Source organism: Oncorhynchus tshawytscha, linkage group LG25 (assembly GCF_018296145.1).
Source record: "Oncorhynchus tshawytscha isolate Ot180627B linkage group LG25, Otsh_v2.0, whole genome shotgun sequence".
NCBI lineage: Eukaryota > Metazoa > Chordata > Actinopteri > Salmoniformes > Salmonidae > Oncorhynchus > Oncorhynchus tshawytscha.
In genome coordinates, this window is record NC_056453.1 from 28,902,113 (window position 1) to 28,924,925 (window position 22,813).

Consider the following 22,813-nt stretch of genomic DNA (forward strand, 5'->3'; position numbering starts at 1 on the left):
ACACACAATACCACATAATGACAAAGGTAAAACAGGTTTGACATTTTGTGCAAATATCACATTTACATAAGTATTCAGACCCAATACTCTGTACTTTTTTGAAGCACCTTTGGCAGCGATTACAGCCTCGAGTCTTCTTGGGTATAACGCTACAAGCTTGGCACACCTGTATTTGGGGAGTTTCTCCCATTTTCCTCTGCATATCCTCTCAAGCTCTGTCAGGATGGATGGTAAGCATCGCTGCACAGCTATTTTCAGGTCTCCAGAGATCGGGTTTGAGATCAAGTTCGTTCGGGTTCAAGTCCGGGCTCTGGCTGAGCTACTCAAGGACATTCAGAGACTTGTCCCGAAGCCTCTCCTGCATTGTCTTGGCTGTGTGCATTGGGTCGTTATCCTGTTGGAAGGTGAACGTTCGCCCAAGTCTGAGGTCTTGAGTGCTCTGGAGCAGGTTTTCATCAAGGATCTCTCTGTACTTTGCTCCGTTCATCTTTCACTCAATCCTGACTAGTTTCCCAGTCCCTGCCACAGAAAAATATCCCCACAGCATGATGCTGCCACCACCATGCTTCACCATAGGGTTGGTGCTAGGTTTCCTCCAGATGTGAGGCCAAGGACTTCAATCTTGGTTTCATCAGCCCTGAGAATCTTGTTTCTCATGGTCTGAGAGTCTTTTAGGTGCCTAATGACAAACTCCAAGCGGGCTGTCATGTACCTTTTACTGAGGAGTGGCTTACGTCTGGCCAGTCTACCATAAAGGCCTGATTGGTGGAGTCCTGCAGAGACGGTTGCCCTTCTGGAAGGTTCTCCCATCTCCACAGAGGAATTCTAGATCTCTTTCAGAGTGACCATCGGGTTCTTGGTCACCTCCCTGACCAAGGCCCTTCTCCCCCGATTGCTCAGTTTGGCAGAGCGGAGTCTTGGTGGTTCCAAACTACTACTATTTTAGAATAAAGCTGTAAAATAACAAAATGTGGAAAAAGTCAAGGGGTCTGAATATGTTCCGAATGCACTTTATGTATATATATATATGACTTAAAAAATATATGGGGGATTGGAAATGAAGCAGACAATTACATTGATGGAAGCTACAATCTATCTGCAATATGAAAGCTGATCTACCCCCCACCAACAACAACAAAAAATGATAATAAAAAAAGATTGAATATAGGAGGGACAGCTATGTAATGTGGAAGGAAGGGGTAAGAGTCCTTAAACTGTCATTCTTGTTTTGTTGTTTCATGAATGTGTATGTTTGATGTTATGTCTGGTCTTTGCCATGTCTTTCACATTTCACAGTGGATTTTCTTGTACGTAAAGTAAATATCCGTGAAGATCAGACAATAAAGAATTCTAATCTAACATAGGAAATTCTCACAGCATGTGTTACTTGTCAAGAAGATTGTGAGGCACTCCAATAGCAAGGATTTTCTCTGTTTGTAAGGGGAATGTACATGTGGTGTAACCATGGTCTCTCTCTCTGTCTGTAAGGTGAATGTACATGTGGTGTAACTATGGTCTCTCTCTCAGTCTGTAAGGTGAATGTACATGTGGTGTAACTATGGTCTCTCTCTCAGTCTGTAAGGTGAATGTACATGTGGTGTAACCATGGTCTCTCTCTCTGTCTGTAAGGTGAATGTACATGTGGTGTAACTATGGTCTCTCTCTCTGTCTGTAAGGTGAATGTACATGTGGTGTAACTATGGTCTCTCTCTCTGTCTGTAAGGTGAATGTACATGTGGTGTAACTATGGTCTCTCTCTCTGTCTGTAAGGTGAATGTACATGTGGTGTAACCATGGTCTCTCTCTCTGTCTGTAAGGTGAATGTACATGTGGTGTAACCATGGTCTCTCTCTCAGTCTGTAAGGTGAATGTACATGTGGTGTAACCATGGTCTCTCTCTCTGTCTGTAAGGTGAATGTACATGTGGTGTAACTATGGTCTCTCTCTCTGTCTGTAAGGTGAATGTACATGTGGTGTAACCATGGTCTCTCTCTCTGTCTGTAAGGTGAATGTACATGTGGTGTAACCATGGTCTCTCTCTCTGTCTGTAAGGTGAATGTACATGTGGTGTAACCATGGTCTCTCTCTCAGTCTGTAAGGTGAATGTACATGTGGTGTAACTATGGTCTCTCTCTCAGTCTGTAAGGTGAATGTACATGTGGTGTAACTATGGTCTCTCTCTCAGTCTGTAAGGTGAATGTACATGTGGTGTAACTATGGTCTCTCTCTCAGTCTGTAAGGGGAATGTACATGTGGTGTAACTATGGTCTCTCTCTCTGTCTGTAAGGTGAATGTACATGTGGTGTAACCATGGTCTCTCTCTCTGTCTGTAAGGTGAATGTACATGTGGTGTAACTATGGTCTCTCTCTCAGTCTGTAAGGTGAATGTGCATGTGGTGTAACCATGGTCTCTCTCTCAGTCTGTAAGGTGAATGTACACAGACGCTGTGAAAGTAACGTGGCCCCTAACTGTGGGGTGGACGCGAGGGGCATCGCCAAGGTTCTGTCTGACCTGGGGGTCACACCAGACAAGATCTCCAGCAGTGCCCAGAGGAGGAAAAAGGTCAGAGAAACCGCCATGAGCAAGGGACACTTCCAGGGTCAGGGGGCACTGCCAGGGTTAGGGGGCACTGCCAGGGGCGTGGGGCAGGGGAGAGGGGTAAGGGGCATGGGGCAGGGGCGAGAGAAAGGGGTATGGGCAAGGAGCAGGGGCAAAGGGTAGGGGTATGGGTATGGGCAAGGAGCAGGGGTATGGGTAGGGCAATGGGCAAGGAGCAGGGGTATGGGTATGGGCAAGGAGCAGGGGTATGGGTAGGGAAATGGGCAAGGAGCAGGGGTATGGGTATGGGCAAGGAGCAGGGGTATGGGTAGGGAAATGGGCAAGGAGCAGGGGTATGGGTATGGGCAAGGAGCAGGGGTATGGGTAGGCGTATGGGCAAGGAGCAGGGGTATGGGCGAGGAGTAGGGGTCTATCCTACCGGTATGCAGCGGGGGTTACAGGATCATATGGCCTATTCTACCGGTATGCAGCGGGGGTTACAGGATCATATGGCGTATCCTACCGGTATGCAGCGGGGGTTACAGGATCATACGGCCTATTCTACCGGTATGCAGCAGGGGGTTACAGGATCATATGGCCTACCCTACCGGTATGCAGCGGGGGTTACAGGATCATCTGGCCCTACCCTACCGGTATGCAGCGGGGGTTACAGGTCATATGGCCTATTCTACCGGTATGCAGCGGGGGTTACAGGATCATATGGCGTATCCTACCGGTATGCAGCGGGGGTTACAGGATCATATGGCCTACCCTACCGGTATGCAGCGGGGGTTACAGGATCATACGGCCTACCCTACCGGTATGCAGCGGGGGTTACAGGATCATATGGCCTATTCTACCGGTATGCAGCGGGGGTTACAGGGTCATATGGCCTACCCTACCGGTATGCAGCGGGGGTTACAGGATCATCTGGCCTATTCTACCGGTATGCAGCGGGGGGGTTACAGGGTCATATGGCCTACCCTACCGGTATGCAGCGGGGGTTACAGGATCATCTGGCCTATTCTACCGGTATGCAGCAGGGGGTTACAGGGTCATATGGCCTACCCTACCGGTATGCAGCGGGGGTTACAGGATCATCTGGCCTATTCTACCGGTATGCAGCAGGGGGTTACAGGATCATATGGCCTATTCTACCGGTATGCAGCGGGGGTTACAGGATCATCTGGCCTACCCTACCGGTATGCAGCGGGGGTTACAGGATCATCTGGCCTATTCTACCGGTATGCAGCGGGGTTACAGGATCATCTGGCCTACCCTACCGGTATGCAGCGGGGGTTACAGGGTCATATGGCCTACCCTACCGGTATGCAGCGGGGGTTACAGGGTCATATGGCCTACCCTACCGGTATGCAGCGGGGGTTACAGGATCATATGGCTGGGGTGCTGCAGTATCAGATGGAAAGCATGATTTGTCTGTAGCCTTTTTTTCTTCCTCACAAATATCCTAGTTAATTCGCCAGAATGTTACATCTTCATCCCATGAGTATTGCAGGTAGTACGATGTTACAGCTATCTTTAGACATATGCAGTACCACCACTGAGTTATATAATTATAAACACACAAACTAGGCCTATCTGAAATATGAAAATGGTCAATGAAATCACCAGTTAGCCTATTGTGGAAAAGATGCATCCATAGCGGGTTGCTAAGCGTTACTTGATATGGAAAATATTAACGTAGGTAAACTAATCTGTTTTTGCCAGGTAAAACTGGGGAAAATTAAACAAGAGTTTTCTGGTCACTAATCTGGATGTGTGCGCCCTCCTTTGCGTCCCAATGCTAATGACTGGTCATTGGTCAACAGTCAAGGCATTTTTGGGTTCTGAAACACAGATTTCAAGAATTTGGTGCAATGCCCTATGCCTGTGTTAGTAACCAGATCAAATAAACAAAGGTATAAATATAAAATATAAATGGGAGGCTATATCTAGTTATGTATTATATATAATGAATTTTTTCCCATTCAGTTTCAGACTCGCAGCCCCCCAAAACCTTCTCACAGCACTACTGTAGGTCACCCGACCTGTGTTGATTGACAGTTTGCTGATTCAATCAGAGGGTCGAGTGTGAGTTTTACTAGCCAATCAGAGTTTTTTTTGCAAGTGAGATACTGTATTTGGCTACGTTGAGAGTAGCCTAATCCACGTAGATTCTGTGACACAAAATCAGTGACAAAACATTACAAAATCTGGCCAGATAATTTCAAGTCATATGTCTCAAGTCTAAATCGAGTCCCGAGTCGTGAGGCTCCAAGTCGAAGTCGTCTCAAGTTGTTTTATTTTCTACCAAGTCAAGTCATGTGACTCGAGTCCACGCCTCTGCAATACATACAAACAAAATCACATATTTTAAAACAGATAGCAAAGGATATTAACAAGAAAGTAGGCTGGATAAGTGCAATTTCATAAAAATGACAGAATTATGCTACATGTTGAAGTGCAAGTGCTAAAGTGCATTAAGTCCAACATCTAGGTGTGGTAGAGAGATGTGGTAGATGTGGTAGAGAGATGTGGTAGATGTGGTATAGAGATGTGGTAGAGGGATGTGGTTGATGTGGTATAGAGATGTGGTTGATGTGGTATAGAGATGTGGTTGATGTGGTATAGAGATGTGGTTGATGTGGTATAGAGATGTGGTTGATGTGGTATAGAGATGTGGTAGAGAGATGTGGTAGATGAGGTATAGAGATGTGGTAGAGGGATGTGGTAGATGAGGTATAGAGATGTGGTAGAGGGATGTGGTTGATGTGGTATAGAGATGTGGTAGAGAGATGTGGTAGATGAGGTATAGAGATGTGGTAGAGGGATGTGGTAGATGAGGTATAGAGATGTGGTAGAGGGATGTGGTTGATGTGGTATAGAGATGTGGTTGATGTGGTATAAAGATGTGGTAGAGGGATGTGGTAGATGTGATATAGAGATGTGGTAGATGTGGTAGAGAGATGTGGTAGATGAGGTATAGAGATGTGGTAGAGAGATGTGGTAGATGTGGTATAGAGATGTGGTAGAGGGATGTGGTTGATGTGGTATAGAGATGTGGTAGAGGAATGTGGTTGATGTGGTATAGAGATGTGGTAGATGTGGTATAGAGATGTGGTTGATGTGGTATAGAGATGTGGTTGATGTGGTATAGAGACGTGGTAGAGGGATGTGGTAGATGTGGTATAGAGATGTGGTAGAGGGATGTGGTAGATGTGGTAGAGAGATGTGGTATGGAGATGTGGTAGAGATATGTGGTAGAGATGTGGTAGAGGGATGTGGTAGAGAGATGTGGTAGAGAGATGTGGTAGATGTGGTAGATGTGGTAGAGAGATGTGGTAGATGTGGTATAGAGATGTGGTATATGTGGTAGAGAGATGTCGTAGAGAGGTGTGGTAGATCTGGTAGAGAGATGTGGTAGAGAGATGTGTTAGATGTTGTAGAGAGATGTGGTACATGTGGTAGAGAGATGTGGTGGAGATGTGGAATAGAGATGTGGTAGATGTGGTAGAGATATGTGGTATAGAGATGTGGTAGAGATATGTGGTAGAGAGATGTGGTAGGTGTGGTAAAGAGATGTGGTAGAGAGATGTGGTAGAGAGATGTGGTAGATGTGGTAGAGAGATGTGGTAGATGTGGTAGAGAGATGTGGTAGATGTGGTAGAGAGATGTAGTAGAGAGATGTGGTTGATGTGGTAGAGAGATGTCGTAGAGAGATGTGGTAGATGTGGTAGAGAGATGTGTTAGATGTGGTAGAGAGATGTGTTAGATGTGTTACAGATGTAGTAGAGAGATGTGGTAGAGAGAGGTGGTAGATGTGGTAGAGAGATGTGTTAGATGTGGTAGAAAGATGTGGTATAGAGATGTGGTAGAGAGAGGTGGTAGATGTGGTAGAGAGATGTGGTAGATGTGGTATAGAGATGTGGTAGAGAGATGTGATAGATGTGGTAGATGTGGTAGAGATTGAGAAGGATTGCAGGACGATGATTATGATAATGGTGAAAATGAGGATGTTGTTCTCCATAGATAACCCAAGAACCCCAGCAGCCGTTACCATGTACCCCCCAGACAGAGGAGGACCGATCCAAATCGGCCCCCACCTCCCCATGTGACCAAGGTAAACACACATGTCAAAATGTGCATCTCTACAGTACATTCAATTCATGGTGGTACTTTGGAGGGTTCCGGGGAGTGTTTTCTTATTATTTCCACCCCTGGCCTTACACAGAGGAACACACTCTTATTTCTCCTTTCCCTCTCTGGTTTTTCTCCCAGATCTGAAAGAGTTGGAGAACATCCGCAAGGCGCTGTCGTTTGAGCAACGTGGACAGGAACACAAGTCAGCCTCGTCCTCCTCTTCCAGCAGGGTGGGGGTGGGCTCAGAGGTGGGCGAGGCCCGAGAGAACGGAGAACTCAAGATCATCCAGACCAAGAGGATGACCCTGCAGGACTTCCTCTTCATCAAGGTCCTGGGCAAAGGCAGCTTCGGAAAGGTACTGTCTGTCTGTCTGTCTGTCTGTCTGTCTGTCTGTCTGCCTGTCTGCCTGTCTGCCTGTATTTGTCTCTCTCTGTCTCCTTCTCTCTGTCATCTCTCTCTTTCTCTATCTCTCTCGTTGGACAATAATCAGTCCCTTCCAGTGATGCTAAGGGCAGTCAGCTCTTCCATTGGTTCCATTGGGCTTGTTGTTGTACAGAGTACTTTGGGTTTGGTTGGTTTTTCCTCCTGAATCATTTCATGTGTCTGTCTTTCCTCTTAATTTAAACCTCAGATATAATGAGTCAGTGGCTTGAGTGTTGTTGCACTAGCAGTGTGTGTGTGTGTGTGTGTGTGTGTGTGTGTGTGTGTGTGTGTGTGTGTGTGTGTGTGAGTGTGTGTGCATGTGTGAGCGTGCTTGTGTGCATGTGTATGATAACCTCTACGGGTCTTCCCTGTAGGTGATGCTGGCTGAGCTGAAAGGGACAGATGAGGTGTATGATAACCTCAACGGGTCTTCCCTATAGGTGATGCTGGCTGAGCTGAAAGGGACAGATGAGGTGTATGATAACCTCTATGGGTCTTCCCTGTAGGTGATACTGGCTGAGCTGAAAGGGACAGATGAGGTGTATGATAACCTCAACGGGTCTTCCCTATAGGTGATGCTGGCTGAGCTGAAAGGGACAGATGAGGTGTATGATAACCTCTACGGGTCTTCCCTGTAGGTGATGCTGGCTGAGCTGAAAGGGACAGATGAGGTGTATGATAACCTCAACGGGTCTTCCCTATAGGTGATGCTGGCTGAGCTGAAAGGGACAGATGAGGTGTATGATAACCTCAACGGGTCTTCCCTGTAGGTGATGCTGGCTGAGCTGAAAGGGACAGATGAGGTGTATGATAACCTCTGCGGTTCTTCCCTGTAGGTGATGCTGGCTGAGCTGAAAGGGACAGATGAGGTGTATGATAACCTCTATGGGTCTTCCCTGTAGGTGATGCTGGCTGAGCTGAAAGGGACAGATGAGGTGTATGATAACCTCTATGGGTCTTCCCTGTAGGTGATGCTGGCTGAGCTGAAAGGGACAGATGAAGTGTATGCTGTGAAGGTGCTGAAGAAAGACGTGATCCTGCAGGATGATGATGTGGACTGTACCCTGACAGAGAAACGCATCCTGGCCCTGGCTAGGAAACACCCCTACCTGACCCAGCTCTTCTGCTGCTTCCAGACCAAGGTAGGAAACACCCCTACCTGACCCAGCTCTTGTGCTGCTTCCAGACCAAGGTAGGAAACACCCCTACCTGACCCAGCTCTTGTGCTGCTTCCAGACCAAGGTAGGAAACACCCCTACCTGACCCAGCTCTTGTGCTGCTTCCAGACCAAGGTAGGAAACACCCCTACCCGACCCAGCTCTTGTGCTGCTTCCAGACCAAGGTAGGAAACACCCCTACCTGACCCAGCTCTTGTGCTGCTTTCAGACCAAGGTAGGAAACACCCCTACCTGACCCAGCTCTCTGCTGCTTCAGACCAAGGTAGGAAACACCCCTACCTGACCCAGCTCTTCTGCTGCTTCCAGACCAAGGTAGGAAACACCCTACCTGACCCAGCTCTCTGCTGCTTCCAGACCAAGGTAGGAAACACCCCTACCTGACCCAGCTCTCTGCTGCTTCCAGACCAAGGTAGGAAACACCCCTACCTGACCCAGCTCTCTGCTGCTTCCAGACCAAGGTAGGAAACACCCCTACCTGACCCAGCTCTTCTGCTGCTTCCAGACCAAGGTAGGGACGAGTATGCATGCCACATACACAAACACACAGACAGACAGACAGACAGACAGACAGACAGACAGACAGACAGACAGACGTTAGACGGGCTGCTTCCCGACTAACGTAGGGTTAAAAACCAACAAACACACAGGAACACTCCAAAGACAGCAGTTTCACTGGTTGGCATTTTGGTATGATTACCACCAGGTGGCGATATAATATCATAGTTGGAGAACACAACCAGAGTTAGTAACACTTTTTCCAAAATACATGTTAATCATGTTAATACACATGCATACATACCAAACGTTCCACTGCCTATAGATAGTTCCTGGCTTTAGGTGGTGAAGTGTAGGATGGCAAACCCGGGTCGTTCCGTGAATAGAGTGCCTTTTGGGTAGTTACATTTGTTCAGGAATATCCATTTATTTCACCGAATTGAACATTCTGTCAGAAAGAGCACATGCTCAACTTCATAACAAACATGTTTTCCCACATGAAAACACACTATTAGTGGAATTTTTCAACATGGTTTAGTTTTATCAACATGTACACACATAATGTCACAAGGTCGTAAAAGGCAGTCTATTTGTGGAACAACTTATCCATAAGTAAACGGTATGCAGTAGGTTAGTGCTGTGTGGGTTCTTTACCAACACTTCTGCATTTCTGTGGGTTTCTGTGGGTTCTTTACCAACACTTCTGCATTTCTGTGGGTTTCTGTGGGTTCTTTACCAACACTTCTGCATTTCTGTGGGTTTCTGTGGGTTTTTGTGGGTTTCTGTGGGTTCCTTACCAACACTTCTGCATTTCTGTGGGTTTCTGTGGGTTCTTTACCAACACTTCTGCATTTCTGTGGGTTTCTGTGGGTTCTTTACCAACACTTCTGCATTTCTCTACATTTCTGTGGATTTCTGTTCATTTCTGTGCATTTGGCACATTAAATATGTATCTAACGCAGAGCTCATGAAAATTCATGAAAGCAGTTTGTGTGTATCTTTCCTCCCACATATGAACTATGCCTACTGTATGTGGAAGCTGGTAGGTGTTTATCATATGCATCGACCTATGTACAGTTTGCCAGGCTTTCTGGGTCAATGCATTTGAGTTAATGAGCCTTTGTTAGAAGTTGTAGACATCTTGCACCCTGCCGTCCATTCTGTAGCCTATATTTCCCTTTCACCCTCTCACCCTCTATATTTCCCTTTCACCCTCTCACCCTCTATATTTCCCCTTCACCCTCTTCCTCCACTAACCAATCTTGTCTCATCTTTTCCACTGGCTCTCTTTCAACTGATGGACAATGACAGACATGGTTGGCTTTGTTGCAGTTCTGGGCATCCACCCATTTAGCTTGACACACAGACTGACGCACAGCTCAAGCCAGGTGCCTCATCTCACAAGTCCTTGCAGAATCAGTTACAATTTCTCCTACACACTTTTACGCACATACAGTACATGTTAACATACATACTTTTATAAACATACACTGAGTGTACAAAACCTTAGGGACACCTGCTCTTTCCAGGACATAGACTGACCAGGTGAATCCAGGTGAAAGCTGTGATCCCTTATTGATGTCACCTGTTAAATCCACTTCAATCTGTGTAGATGTAGTGGAGGAGACAGGTTAAAGAAGGATTTTTAATTGAGATATGGATTGTGTATGTGTGTCATTCAGAGGGTGACTGGGCAAGACAAAAGATTTAAGTTCCTTTGAACGGGGTATGGTAGTAGGTGCGGGGTGGAGTAGGTGTGTCAAGAACTGCAATGCTGCTGGGTTTTTCACGCTCAACAGTGTCCTTTGTGTATCAAGAATGGTCCACTACTCAACATGGGCCAGCATCCCTGTGGAAGGCATTCGATTTCATGTAGTCGAGTGGTTCTCAGTCCTGGTCCTGGGGACCCCAATGGGTGCGTGCACATTTTTGTTTTTGACCTAGCACTACACACCTGATTCAAATCATCAAAGCCTTTTGATGAGTTGATCATTTGAATCAGCTGTGTAGTACTAGGGAAAAAATAAAAATGTGCACGCACCCCTTGGGGTCCCCAGGACCAGGACTGAGAACTAGTGTTGTAGTCCATGCCCCGACAAATCAAGGCTTTTCTGAGGGGGTGCAAGTCAATATTAGGAAGGTGTTCTTAATTTTGTGAACTCAGTGTACTATAGACACAAGCGATAAATGAGGCACTTCAAACTTCAAACCCAGTATGATCACATTTCACTTTATTATTTGCCTGTGGGGTTAAGTGGTCCCTGAGTGGGTTTGGGGCGATCAAGGCAGGGTTTGCAGAAGGAAGAGGAGGTAACCTTTTTTCAAGCATCTTGTTTATTTTCTCAGAGTGGCCTGGAATATACTGCAGGAACTATATGACGTGCTCCATTCCTCATTTATTTCTACCGATTCCCCAAACACGCCGGGGAACATTGTGTTCTGGCAGAGAGAGGGGGGGCACGAACAGAGGAGAGGAAGAAGGGAAGGTGCTCAGACAAAGGGATGAGAGAGGAGGACAAGTAGGAAGAGAGGAGGAGAGGGATGAAGGGTTTAACACAATTGAGTCTCTACTCATACTCAAATCCCTCATCCTTATTTCTTGGTTTTAGGTTTCACCTTGCTGTTGGGATTGAAATATTGGAGGGAATTGGATTAGATTATATTGTGATTAAACATGGAAAGAGGAAGGAGATATTGTTCACCTTTATGATCCTTTTTAAATAGAATTTTGGAAAAAGCTAAAAGTGAATGAGTAAAGGTATATTAATGGATGAACAATAAATACCCCCCCCCTCTCCCTCTCTCCCCCTGTCACGGTCTTCCTCCTCTTCATCTGAAGAGGAGAGGCGAGAAGGATCAGAGGACCAATATGCGGCGTGGTATGTGTTCATAGTGAATTTTAATAAAGAGAACACTGAACAAAAGAGTAACAAAAAAAAACAATAAACCAAATACGACCGTGAAGCTACAAATGACACCTGTGCTGACACAAGCCACTAACATAGACAATCACCCACCAACAAGCAGTGCAACCCAGGCTACCTAAGTATGATTCTCAATCAGAGACAACTAATGACACCTGCCTCTGATTGAGAACCATACTAGGCCGAAACATAGAAATCCCCAAATCATAGAAAATCAAACATAGACTGCCCACCCAACTCACGCCCTGACCATACTAACTAAATACAAAACAAAGGACATAAAAGGTCAGAACGTGACAGTACCCCCCCCAAAGGTGCGGACTCCGGCCGCAAAACCTTGACCTATAGGGGAGGGTCTGGGTGGGCGTCTGTCCGCGGTGGCGGCTCTGGCGCGGGACGCGGACCCCACTTCACCATTGTCTTAGTCCGCCTTATTGTCCGCCTCCGTGGCTTTCTCACCATGGCCACCCTTCTCAATGACCCCACTGGACAGAGGGGCAGCTCGGGACAGAGGTGGGGCAGCTGCTCGGGACAGAGGTGGGGCAGCTGCTCGGGACAGAGGTGGGGCAGCTGCTCGGGACAGAGGTGGGGCAGCTGCTCGGGACAGAGGGACAGCTGCTCGGGACAGAGGGACAGCTGCTCGGGACAGCTGCTCTGGGCAGAGGGGCAGCTCTGGGCAGAGGGGCTCCGGCAGCGGCGCCGGACAGGCGGGAGGCTCCGGCAGCGGCGCCGGACAGGCGGGAGGCTCCGGCAGCGGCGCCGGACAGGCGGGACCACCTGCAGGGAGGAGACAGAGAGACAGCCTGCGTGGGGCGTGGGGCTGCCACAGGAACCACCAGGCTGGGGAGACCTTCAGGAGGCTTGGTGTTAGGAGGAGGCACCTGAAGGACCGGGCTGTGGGGGAGCACTGGAGCTCTGGTGCGCAACCTTGGCACCACTTCCCCAGGCTGGACAACTACTCTAGCCCGGACCCTCCAGTGTGCAGGCACAGGTTGAATCGGGCTGTGGGTAAGCACGGGAGATCTAGTGCTTACTACACGCACCTCTCCCTTAGGCTCCATTCCCACATTTGCCCAGCACGAGCGGAGCGCAGGCAGAGGACGCACTGCACCCTCCCAGCGCCCCGGAGACACAGCACGCAGAGCCGGCGCAGGATACCCTGGACCAAAACTGCATACCGGCGACCAGACCCGCTGAGCAGGCACCATACGCCCTGGCTCGATGCCCACACTCGCATGGCACTTTCGGGGGGCTGCCCTATAGCGCACCGGGCTATGGGCACGTACTGGCGACACAGCGCTTGACCGCATAACACGGTGCCTGACCAGTAATGCGCTGCTTATAATAAGCACGAGGAGTGAGCTCAGGTCTGCTACCTGGCTTAGTACCACACCTCGTCTGCCCCCCCCAAAAAAATTTGGGCTGTGCTGCCGCCTCATATCGCCGCCGCTCAGCTTTCGCTAACTTTCGCATACTAACTAAATACAAAACAAAGGAAATAAAGGTCAGAACGTGACACTCCCGCTCACTCTCTCTCTCTCTCTCTCTCTCTCTCTCTCTCTCTCTCTCTCTCTCTCTCTCTCTCTCTCTCTCTCTCTCTCTCTCTCTCTCTCTCTCTCTCTCTCTCTCTCTCTGTCTCTCTCTCTATATATCTCTCTCTCTCCACCTCTCCCTGTTCCAATCTCTCTCTCCCCTCTCTCTCTCTCTCTCTCTCTCTCTCTCCCTCTCTCTCTCTCTCTCCCCCTCTCTCTCTCTCTCTCTCTCTGTCTCTCTCTCTGTCTCTCTCTCTATATCTCTCTCTCTCTCTCCACCTCTCCCTGTTCCAATCTCTCTCTCTCTCTCTCTCTCTCTCTGTCTCTCTCTCTGTCTCTGTCTCTCTCTAACACACACACACACGTGGGGTTTGTGTTTGGCCCAAACAAGTGGATTGTTACAGGTTTTACATAAGAGGGTCCTGATTCTTATCAGGCTTGATGTGTATTCCATATGCTGTTTGTTTTCTCTGCCCCCCTCCTTTCATCCGCACTCCCCCACAATGGCAGGTTGATGTTTATTGTCATGAATCTTGCCCTGGAGGCAGAACTCAGTGGTTTCTGCTAGAAATCAAAATCAAACCAAATGTATTTGTCACATACACATGGTTAGCAGATGTTAATGCGAGTGTAGTGAAATGCTTGTGCTTCTAGTTCCGACAGTGCAGTAATAACCAACGAGTAATCTAACCTAACAATTCCAAAACTACTACCTTATACACACAAGTGTAAAGGGATAAAGAATATGTACATAAAGATATATGAATGAGTGATGGTACAGAACGGCATAGGCAAGATGCAGTAGATGGTATCGAGTACAGTATATACATATGAGATGAGTAATGTAGGGTATGTAAACAAAGTGGACTTGAGATAGAAGCTGTTTTTCAGTCTGTCGGTCCCTGCTTTGATGCACCTGTACTGACCTCGCCTTCTGGATGATAGCGGGGTGAACTGGCAGTGGCTCAGGTGGTTGTTGTCCTTGATGATCTTTATGGCCTTCCTGTGACATCGGGTGGTGTAGGTGTCCTGGAGGGCAGGTAGTTTGCCCCCGGTGATGCGTTGTGCAGACCTCACTACCCTCTGGAGAGTCTTACGGTTGTGGGCGGAGCAGTTGCCGTACCAGGCGGTGATACAGCCCGACAGGATGCTCTCGATTGTGCCTCTGTAGAAGTTTGTGAGTGCTTTTGGTGACAAGCCAAATTTCTTCAGCCTCCTGAGGTTGAAGAGGCGCTGCTTCGCCTTCTTCACGATGTTCAAATTCACGACATCAAATTCAGTTTGTCTGTGATGTGTACGCCAAGGAACTTAAAACTTACTACCCTCTCCACTACTGTTCCATCGATGTGGATAAGGGGGTGCTCCCTCTGCTGTTTCCTGAAGTCCACAATCATCTCCTGAGTTTTGTTGACGTTGAGTGTGAGGTTATTTTCCTGACACCACACTCCGAGGGCCCTCACCTCCTCCCTGTAGGCTGTCTCGTCGTTGTTGGTAATCAAGCCTACCACTGTAGTGTCGTCCGCAAACTTGATGATTGAGTTGGAGGCGTGCATGGCCACACAGTTGTGGGTGAACAGGGAGTACAGGAGAGGGCTCAGAACGCACCCTTGTGGGGCCCCAGTGTTGAGGATCAGCGGGGTGGATATGTTGTTACCTACCCTCACCACCTGGGGGCGGCCCTTCAGGAAGTCCAGTACCCAGTTGCACAGAGCGGGGTCGAGACCCAGGGTCTCGAGCTTGATGACGAGTTTGGAGGGTACTATGGTGTTAAATGCTGAGCTGTAGTCGATGAACATCATTCTCACATAGGTATTCCTCTTGTCCAGATGGGTTAGGGCAGTGTGCAGTGTGGTTGAAATGGCATTGTCTGTGGACCTATTTGGGCGGTAAGCAAATTGGAATGGGTCTAGGGTGTCAGGTAGGGTGGAGGTGATATGGTCCTTGACTCGTCTCTCAAAGCACTTCATGATGACGGAAGTGAGTGCTACGTTTAGCTCAGTTACCTTAGCTTTCTTGGGAACAGGAACAATGGTGGCCCTCTTGAAGCATGTGGGAACAGCAGACTGGGTTAAGGATTGATTGAATATGTCCGTAAACACACCAGATGGGCCAGCTGCAAAGTCAAAATTTACTATATCATAAAAATGTATGAAAACAAAAATGTGCTTTTTGGTCAGCTAGTGACCACTGCAAAGATGCCTCCAGTACATGAGTCATTGCAATGAATGCTAACCTGCCCCACAATGGGGACTGGAAGACCAGGAGGGCTTCGCATTGTCCCACTTGGAACTGTCACGCTTAATCACGCCCACAGCTCCTGCTGCCTTATATAACATTGGTTCCACATCAATTGAGAAGAATGATGTCCTATACGTCAATAGTTTGGGATTTCCACCCGTTAAAGACTCTCAAAGGTCTGCGTCTCAAGTGGCACCCTATTCCCTATATAGTGCACTGCTTTAGGCGAGGTGCACTATGTAGGGAATAGGTGCACTATGTAGAGAATAGGGTGCCATTTGGGATGGAGCCAGTGTCTGCAGGCTACTTAAGGGCAACGAGGCCCTTGGAGAGAGTTGGTGAGCAGAGCTGATAGGGTTATTGAAACAGAAGACCTCATACACTGCAGGTTTACAGCATGGAATGTGGCAAGGCTAAGTAGAGGAAAGGCCTCAGTTAAACAGGGATTCATCCCAGAGCAATACTGTACAGTTTTTATTTATATATATATTTTTTCTACCCTTTTTCTCCCCAATTTTGGGTTCCAATTGATAGTCCAATTGGAATCTTGTCTCATCGCTGCAACTCCCGTACGGACTCGGGAGACGCGAAGGTCGAGAGCCATGCGTCCTCCGAAACACGACCCAGCCAAGGGTTGTGTTTGACACAATGCCCGCATATCCCGAAGCCAGCCACACCAATGTGTTGGAGAAATCACTGTACACCTGGCGACCGTGTCAGCGTGCATGCGCCCGGTCTGCCACAGAAGTCACTAGAGCACGATGGGACAAGGACTTCCCTGCCGGCCAAACCGTCCCGTAACCCAGACGACGCTGGGCCAATTGTGCGCCGCCCCATGGGTCTCCCGGTCTGCGACAGAGCCTGGACTCGAACCAGGATCTCTAGTGGCACAGCTAGCACTGTGATGCAGGGCCTTAGACCACCGTGTCACTCGGGATGGAAATACTGTATTTATCTATTTTATCTATTTATTTATTTAACCCTTATTTTACCAGGTAAGTTGACTGAGAACACATTCTCATTTACAGCAGAGACATGGGGAATAGTTGAAGGGGAGAGGAGCGGGGTTGAATGAGCCATTTGGAAGCTGGGGATGATTAGGTGGCCATGATGGTATGAGGGTTAGACACTGGGGTTAACACCCCTACTCTTACGATAAATGCCATGGTATATCTTTTTTGACCACAGAGAGTCAGGACACCCGTTTAACGTTCCATCCGAAAGACAGCACCCTACACATTAGGTCATCATTGTAAATAAGAATTTGTTCTTAACTGACTTGCCTAGTTAAATAAAGGTTCAATAAAAAAATTAACACAGGGCAATGTCCCCAATTACTGCCCTGGGGCATTGGGATATTTTTTTAAGACCAGAGGAAAGAGTGCCTCCTATTGGCCCCCCAACACCCCCCAACTGTTGATAGAGAGGTGATATCAGAACAATAGTGTTGATAGAGAGGTGATATCAGAACAATACTGTTGATAGAGAGGAGATATCAGAACAATACTGTTGATAGAGAGGTGATATCAGAACAATACTGTTGATAGAGAGGTGAAACCAGAACAATACTGTTGATAGAGAGGTGATATCAGAACAATACTGTTGATAGAGAGGTGATATCAGAACAATACTGTTGATAGAGAGGTGATATCAGAACAATACTGTTGATAGATAGGTGATATCAGAACAATACTGTTGATAGAGAGGTGATATCAGAACAATACTGTTGATAGAGAGGTGATATCAGAACAATACTGTTGATAGAGAGGTGATATCAGAACAATACTGTTGATAGAGAGGTGATATCAGAACAATACTGTTGATAGAGAGGTGATATCAGAACAATACTGTTGATAGATAGGTGATATCAGAACAATACTGTTGATAGAGAGGTGATATCAGAACAATACTGTTGATAGAGAGGTGATATCAGAACAATACTGTTGATAGAGAGGTGATATCAGAACAATACTGTTGATAGAGAGGTGATATCAGAACAATACCGTTGATGGAGAGGTGATTCAAGTATGTCATGTCTGCTCAGTGGATACTTAACCAGCAGGCTTCTGATGGGGTGTTTGTGGCACTGTGTGTGTGTGTGTGTGTGTGTGTGTGTGTGTGTGTGTGTGTGTGTGTGTGTGTGTGTGTGTGTGTGTGTGTGTGTGTGTGTGTGTGTGTGTGTGTGTGTGTATGTGTGTGTGTGAGTACCCTTTTGCTGTACCTTCACCAGTATCACTGGACCCTGGCCAAAAACACACACACACACACACACACGCGCGTTCTATCACCCCCAAACCTACCATTACCTCAAACACAAGGAAAGCTAAAACGATGATGCCACAGGTTTTGATTGACAGGCAGTGCGTGAATGAGTGACTGGTGTTAACCCTTTACACTCGTGGGAATTGGCCAATATGGATAGGGTTAAATAGAAATGTTTCTTACAAATAAATACGTAATGCATTTGCATGGTCAGTGCCGGCTCTAGCGATTTGGTTTTGCCCCCCCCCCACCCCCCACCAAACATTTTCAGCAGACACTCCCATCCAGAGTGAACCACAGGAGCAACCATTGGACTCTGGAGTAGTGGAAACACGTTCTCTGGAGTGATGAATCACACTTCACCAACTGGCAGTGCTTCCAACTTTGTGGCAGTTTGGGAAAGGCAATGCCCCCTGTGCACAAAGCGAGGTCCATACAGAAATGGTTGAATTGAACACCTTTGGGATGAATTGGAACGCCGTCTGCGAGTCAGGCCTAATCACCCAACATCAGTGCCGACCTCACTAATGCTCGTGGCTGAATGGAAGCAGGTCCCTGCAACAATGTTCCAATATCTAGTGGAAAGCCTTCCCAGAAGAGTGGAGGCTGTTATAGCAGTGAAGGGGGGACCAACTCCATGTTAATGCCCATGATTTTGGAATGAGATGTTCGACGAGCAGGTGTCCACATACTGTTGGACATGTAGTGTATCCCTGCTGATACCCTCTTCGAATTTCTACGCGCCATATATCGTTCAGCTATGCTGTGATGTTTAACATACAATTTAACATACAATTTGAATCTATCTCATCAAAGTTGAAGATAAATACTCTTACTAAGTGTATTAGAATGTTTGGTGATTGACTGACCAGGTCTCTCCAAATCTCCCAACAATGCTCTTCCCAGATATTTTGCAATCTGTATGGCACAGCTGTCAACACCCTGGTCCTCAAATGAAACTGGTATACTTTCCTATTTATGCTATTTTTTTCCTTTATATTGGGAAGACATACCAGTTCCTTACCTCCTCCCGCTGCCGACTGCCTCCTCAATTTTTGGGGTCGTGGCCCCCCTCTTGACGGCAGAGATAAAACATGTTTTATTATATTTCCTGCAATTGTACACATTGTGCCATGGAGTGGAGAGACATTTTTGAAATGTTATAACATTTGATGGAATTCTACTCATTTTGCCGTGGGGCAGATAGTGTTTTTCTTCTCTCAGTTTTACAGCTAATTTCCTGCAATTATTCCCATTTTGCCATGGGGTGGTGAGAAATTGGGGTGGTGAGAAATTGTTAAAGGGGCCTGAGGCCCTAAGTGACCGCTTATGTTGTTCATGCCTGGAGCAGGCCCTGAGCATGGTACCCATTTAAAGGGAACAGTTTGGAGATTACTACCAAAGTTGAGGACACAACAGTTGACCTGACACAAGACTGAATCCTAACACTACACTGTTGATTTTATGTGCATTTTACATTTACTGTACATTTCACCACATTTATTGAGAACAAAATCTGAAAATACTCTGGATACATTCAGTAATATGATAAGCACATTCCCAGAAAATGTGTTGTAGGTGCAAGGCAAAACAATTACAAGTGTTTGAGTGAGAGGACTTAGGTTGTCCGCATGCTTCCCATCCAAAACAGTTGGAAACCGTTTTTGTGACGTTTTGTTCGTTCTGGTCTTCGGCAAGGGTTTTTTCGGTGTTTGTGCAAACACATTTTTTCTCTCGAGGCAAGCCAACGTTTGGTGCCGAAGTCTATTCCCTTTCGATGGTTATTGGTCAAGTGTATGTATTCTTCAATTAAGTTGTCACGACTTCCTCCGAAGTCAGCTCCTCTCCTTGTTCGGGTGGCATTCGGCTTTCTAGACATCGCCACTCCATTTTTCATATGTCCATTTGTTTTGTCTTGTTCCATACACACCTGGTTTTCATTCCATAATTTATCTACATGTGTTTAGCCTTCTGTTTCCCATCATGTCTTTGTGTGTAATTGTTTATTGTTATGTGGTTTGTCAGGCACATTACTTTTGTTATTTTCTTGGTTTTGGCACTTGTATGTTGTTATTGTGCTGCCAATTTGGAACGGAATTAAAGTGTGCCTGTTTGCTACACTCTGCTCTCCTGCACCTGACTTCATCTCCGCTACACACGTTTAACATAAGTGTTTGTTGACATTCACCGATAGACAACTCTTCTTCATGCACCTGAGAAATACTGCACCAAACAGTTTAGTTAAATTAATGGCAGATTTCTTGAATTATCTTAGATTAATTCAGACTATTTTGAGGAAGTGTGTACTGGCTACAGCGTCCCTAGATAGACAAACAAAACTATTTCTGCTTTTTCTTGTTTATCAAAGGTCTTTTAAGGGAGTATGCGACGAGCACACTCATTCGGTTTGCTAGCCGAACCGAAGCATGCCTTTTAGCATGCTTTTTAGACCTTGAATAAACAAGAAAAAGCTGAAATAGTATTGTTTGCCTTAACTGGTGTCTCCAAGTGGCCAATTTCAATGCACCAATTTCAATGCACTGTTATGACTCAAAGAAGAGGCTTCCACAATAAGGTGTTTTTCTTTTGCTCTCCCAGCTGTGCTGTTGAGGAACTACAGATGTAGGATCTTAATTTGTGCCATTTTGCTACAGCAGGAAAATAATCCTGCAGCAACAGGAAATGTGAATTATTACGTGGATTATAATATATTATATATATTTTTGGTAATAATATATTATTATATATATTTTTAGTAAGGGTTGATACATTTTCCTTTATGGCAAATCAAGTCCACATTTTAAAGTGGAAATCATAAACTTTAGAAGCCTTTTTAAACCTTGAATACATAAGTTTGCATTTTCTGTTGTGCAGGAATATTCCCAGCAACAAAAGAATGATCAAATGAATACCTTACATCTGTAGAACAAGCACACTTGTAGTTGTTTTGTTTGGAACACAACCCTGCATCCCCGCCATCACACAATTACTGTTGTTGTTTACGCAATCCAAATACGGCCCATTATAAATCGCAATCTGGGTCAGGTCGGCATCATTAGAAAGCTTGTTCTATTGCCAACATGAGTAGCTAAGTTATCAAATACGATTTGGATCTTACAATGTTAAGCTTTCACAGGGAAATTCAGAGAAAAATATCATAATTTTGGTGTGCATAGAAAGGAGTCAGGCATCGGATTTTCTTCCCAACTGACAAATATAGTTCCATTCTACTCAGTTGGGGTGGCAGGTAGCCTAGTGGTTAGAACGTAACCGAATCCCTGAGCTGACAAGGTAAAAATCTGTTGTTCTGCCCCTGAACAAACCCACTGTTTCCCGGTAGGCCATCATTGTAAATAAGAATTTGTTCTTAACAGACTTGCCTAGTTAAGTAAAGGTTAAATAAATTAAAATAAATAAAATGTCATTGTGTAACGCCAGGTCATCTTGTAACTGTACATCAAACATAGTGATCACAAACATTGACATTGTATATGACCTGAGTTTTATGATATGGAAATGTGAAGTGCACATTTGGACTCACGCATGTTTGGCTTGTATGACATCAAAGCGGTATTTGTTATAATCCTCAATGCCTCATCTTTCTGAATACATAGAGTCCTCTTAATGTACAGCATTTTCCTCACTCAGACAACTAAAAAGTTGCTCAATTAGCGGGAGGGATGGGGGCAACTTCTTGTTGAATGCAGTGCTCAAGTTCAGAACGGCTGTTAGTCAAAACCCATACAGAGCTGTGAAGCGCAGAGCCAGAGCTCTGACGTCATGTATAGCATGTTACTGTACAGCCACTGCGTCACAATTTAGGTGCTTATCAGTGCCCAAATATGTCATTTTCAACCTGCATATGGGTATGAGTGTAAAGGGCTACAACGTAAACTCTTAGCGACTCGTGGACTGAGTTCCAGCCTCCAGTCTTAATCACCGTCAGGATCACAGCCCTTATCGGCCTAATTACCATTCTGAATGTGAGTAATGTTATGCAAGAGTTCCATGCAGAACCTGCTTAGGTCGTGTATAGGCCGTGTATAGCTGCTTATGCTGCCGGACAGGGGAAGAACTTAGCCAGGTATCCAAAAGAGCCTTTCTTCTGTGGGAAGAAAATGAGCGAGAGTAAGACTGTGTGAGAGAACGAGGGAGAGAAAGAGAGAGGGAGAGAGAGAGCGAGGGGGAGAGAGATACAGAGAGAGCGAGGGGGAGAGAGATAGTGTGAGAGAGGGAGAGAGAGATAGAGAGGGGCAAAGATCTAAAAGGGAGAGGAGACCGTGAACTATTCAGGTCATTATTTGAGCCCATGTAAAGACAAAGCAGCCCTGCCACCTTGTCCTTGGAGCTCTTCCCACCTTTGCACGGTACGTTCTGTTCTATCTCGATTCCCCTCATTCTCTCCTAATGGCATCAGTGAGTGAATGGGCCTCCATTAGGCCGTTGGCTGGGCCCTGGAGTCTGACTCTGGGTTGGAGGTGACTTGGCAGCCACCAATAGGTTGGTTCTCTGTTTTTACTCCATTAATTGTGGCGGTTTATTGTAGTTCTCCTCTCCCTGACAGCTGTGCACACAGCCAAATAGAATCCGTACCATAACCAAAACACACCCGCATGCACATACATGCACACGTTCACGCTCACGCGTGCACACACACACACACACACAATCACTGTATAGAGTGATTAATGAATGACGTCCGTGGTTGAAATGCGGCATGTTTTTACACTCATTCAGATGCATCCATAATGATTTGGCACAATATGCACAGTATGTCTATGCTTTCTAATGGGCCTTTTATTTGCCTTTTGGTCCTGAAAAATGATTTGCTCACAGGGAATTGATTTCCTTTTGAGGTTCATGTACTTTCATGGAATGATGACAGATAAGCTGCAGAACATTCTTGCTGAGTGACACATTGGCAGAGGTCCTTTGTCTTCATTTGTTGTGATTGAGATTGTTCCAGGGCTGGAGAGTCTTCCATTAACTGAATTGAATGTGTGTACTACCTTGGCTATTCAAATGGTCACTCTAAGTGGAACCTGTTGTTAATGATAGTGTTAGAACAGGGGTGGGCGAAC

At 46.3% G+C, this 22,813-nt stretch overlaps 1 protein-coding gene across 1 annotated transcript in view; it reads left to right on the forward strand.

Moving 5' to 3' along the window:
• LOC112224582 (protein kinase C epsilon type) overlaps window positions 1-22,813 on the forward strand; it is a 163,115-nt gene that overhangs the window by 89,115 nt on the left and 51,187 nt on the right. The window contains exons 7-10 of the mRNA XM_042306204.1: window positions 2,421-2,563; window positions 6,569-6,659; window positions 6,818-7,035; window positions 8,072-8,245. Coding sequence (XP_042162138.1) covers window positions 2,421-2,563; window positions 6,569-6,659; window positions 6,818-7,035; window positions 8,072-8,245 — 626 coding nt within the window. The remainder of the gene's footprint in view (window positions 1-2,420; window positions 2,564-6,568; window positions 6,660-6,817; window positions 7,036-8,071; window positions 8,246-22,813) is intronic.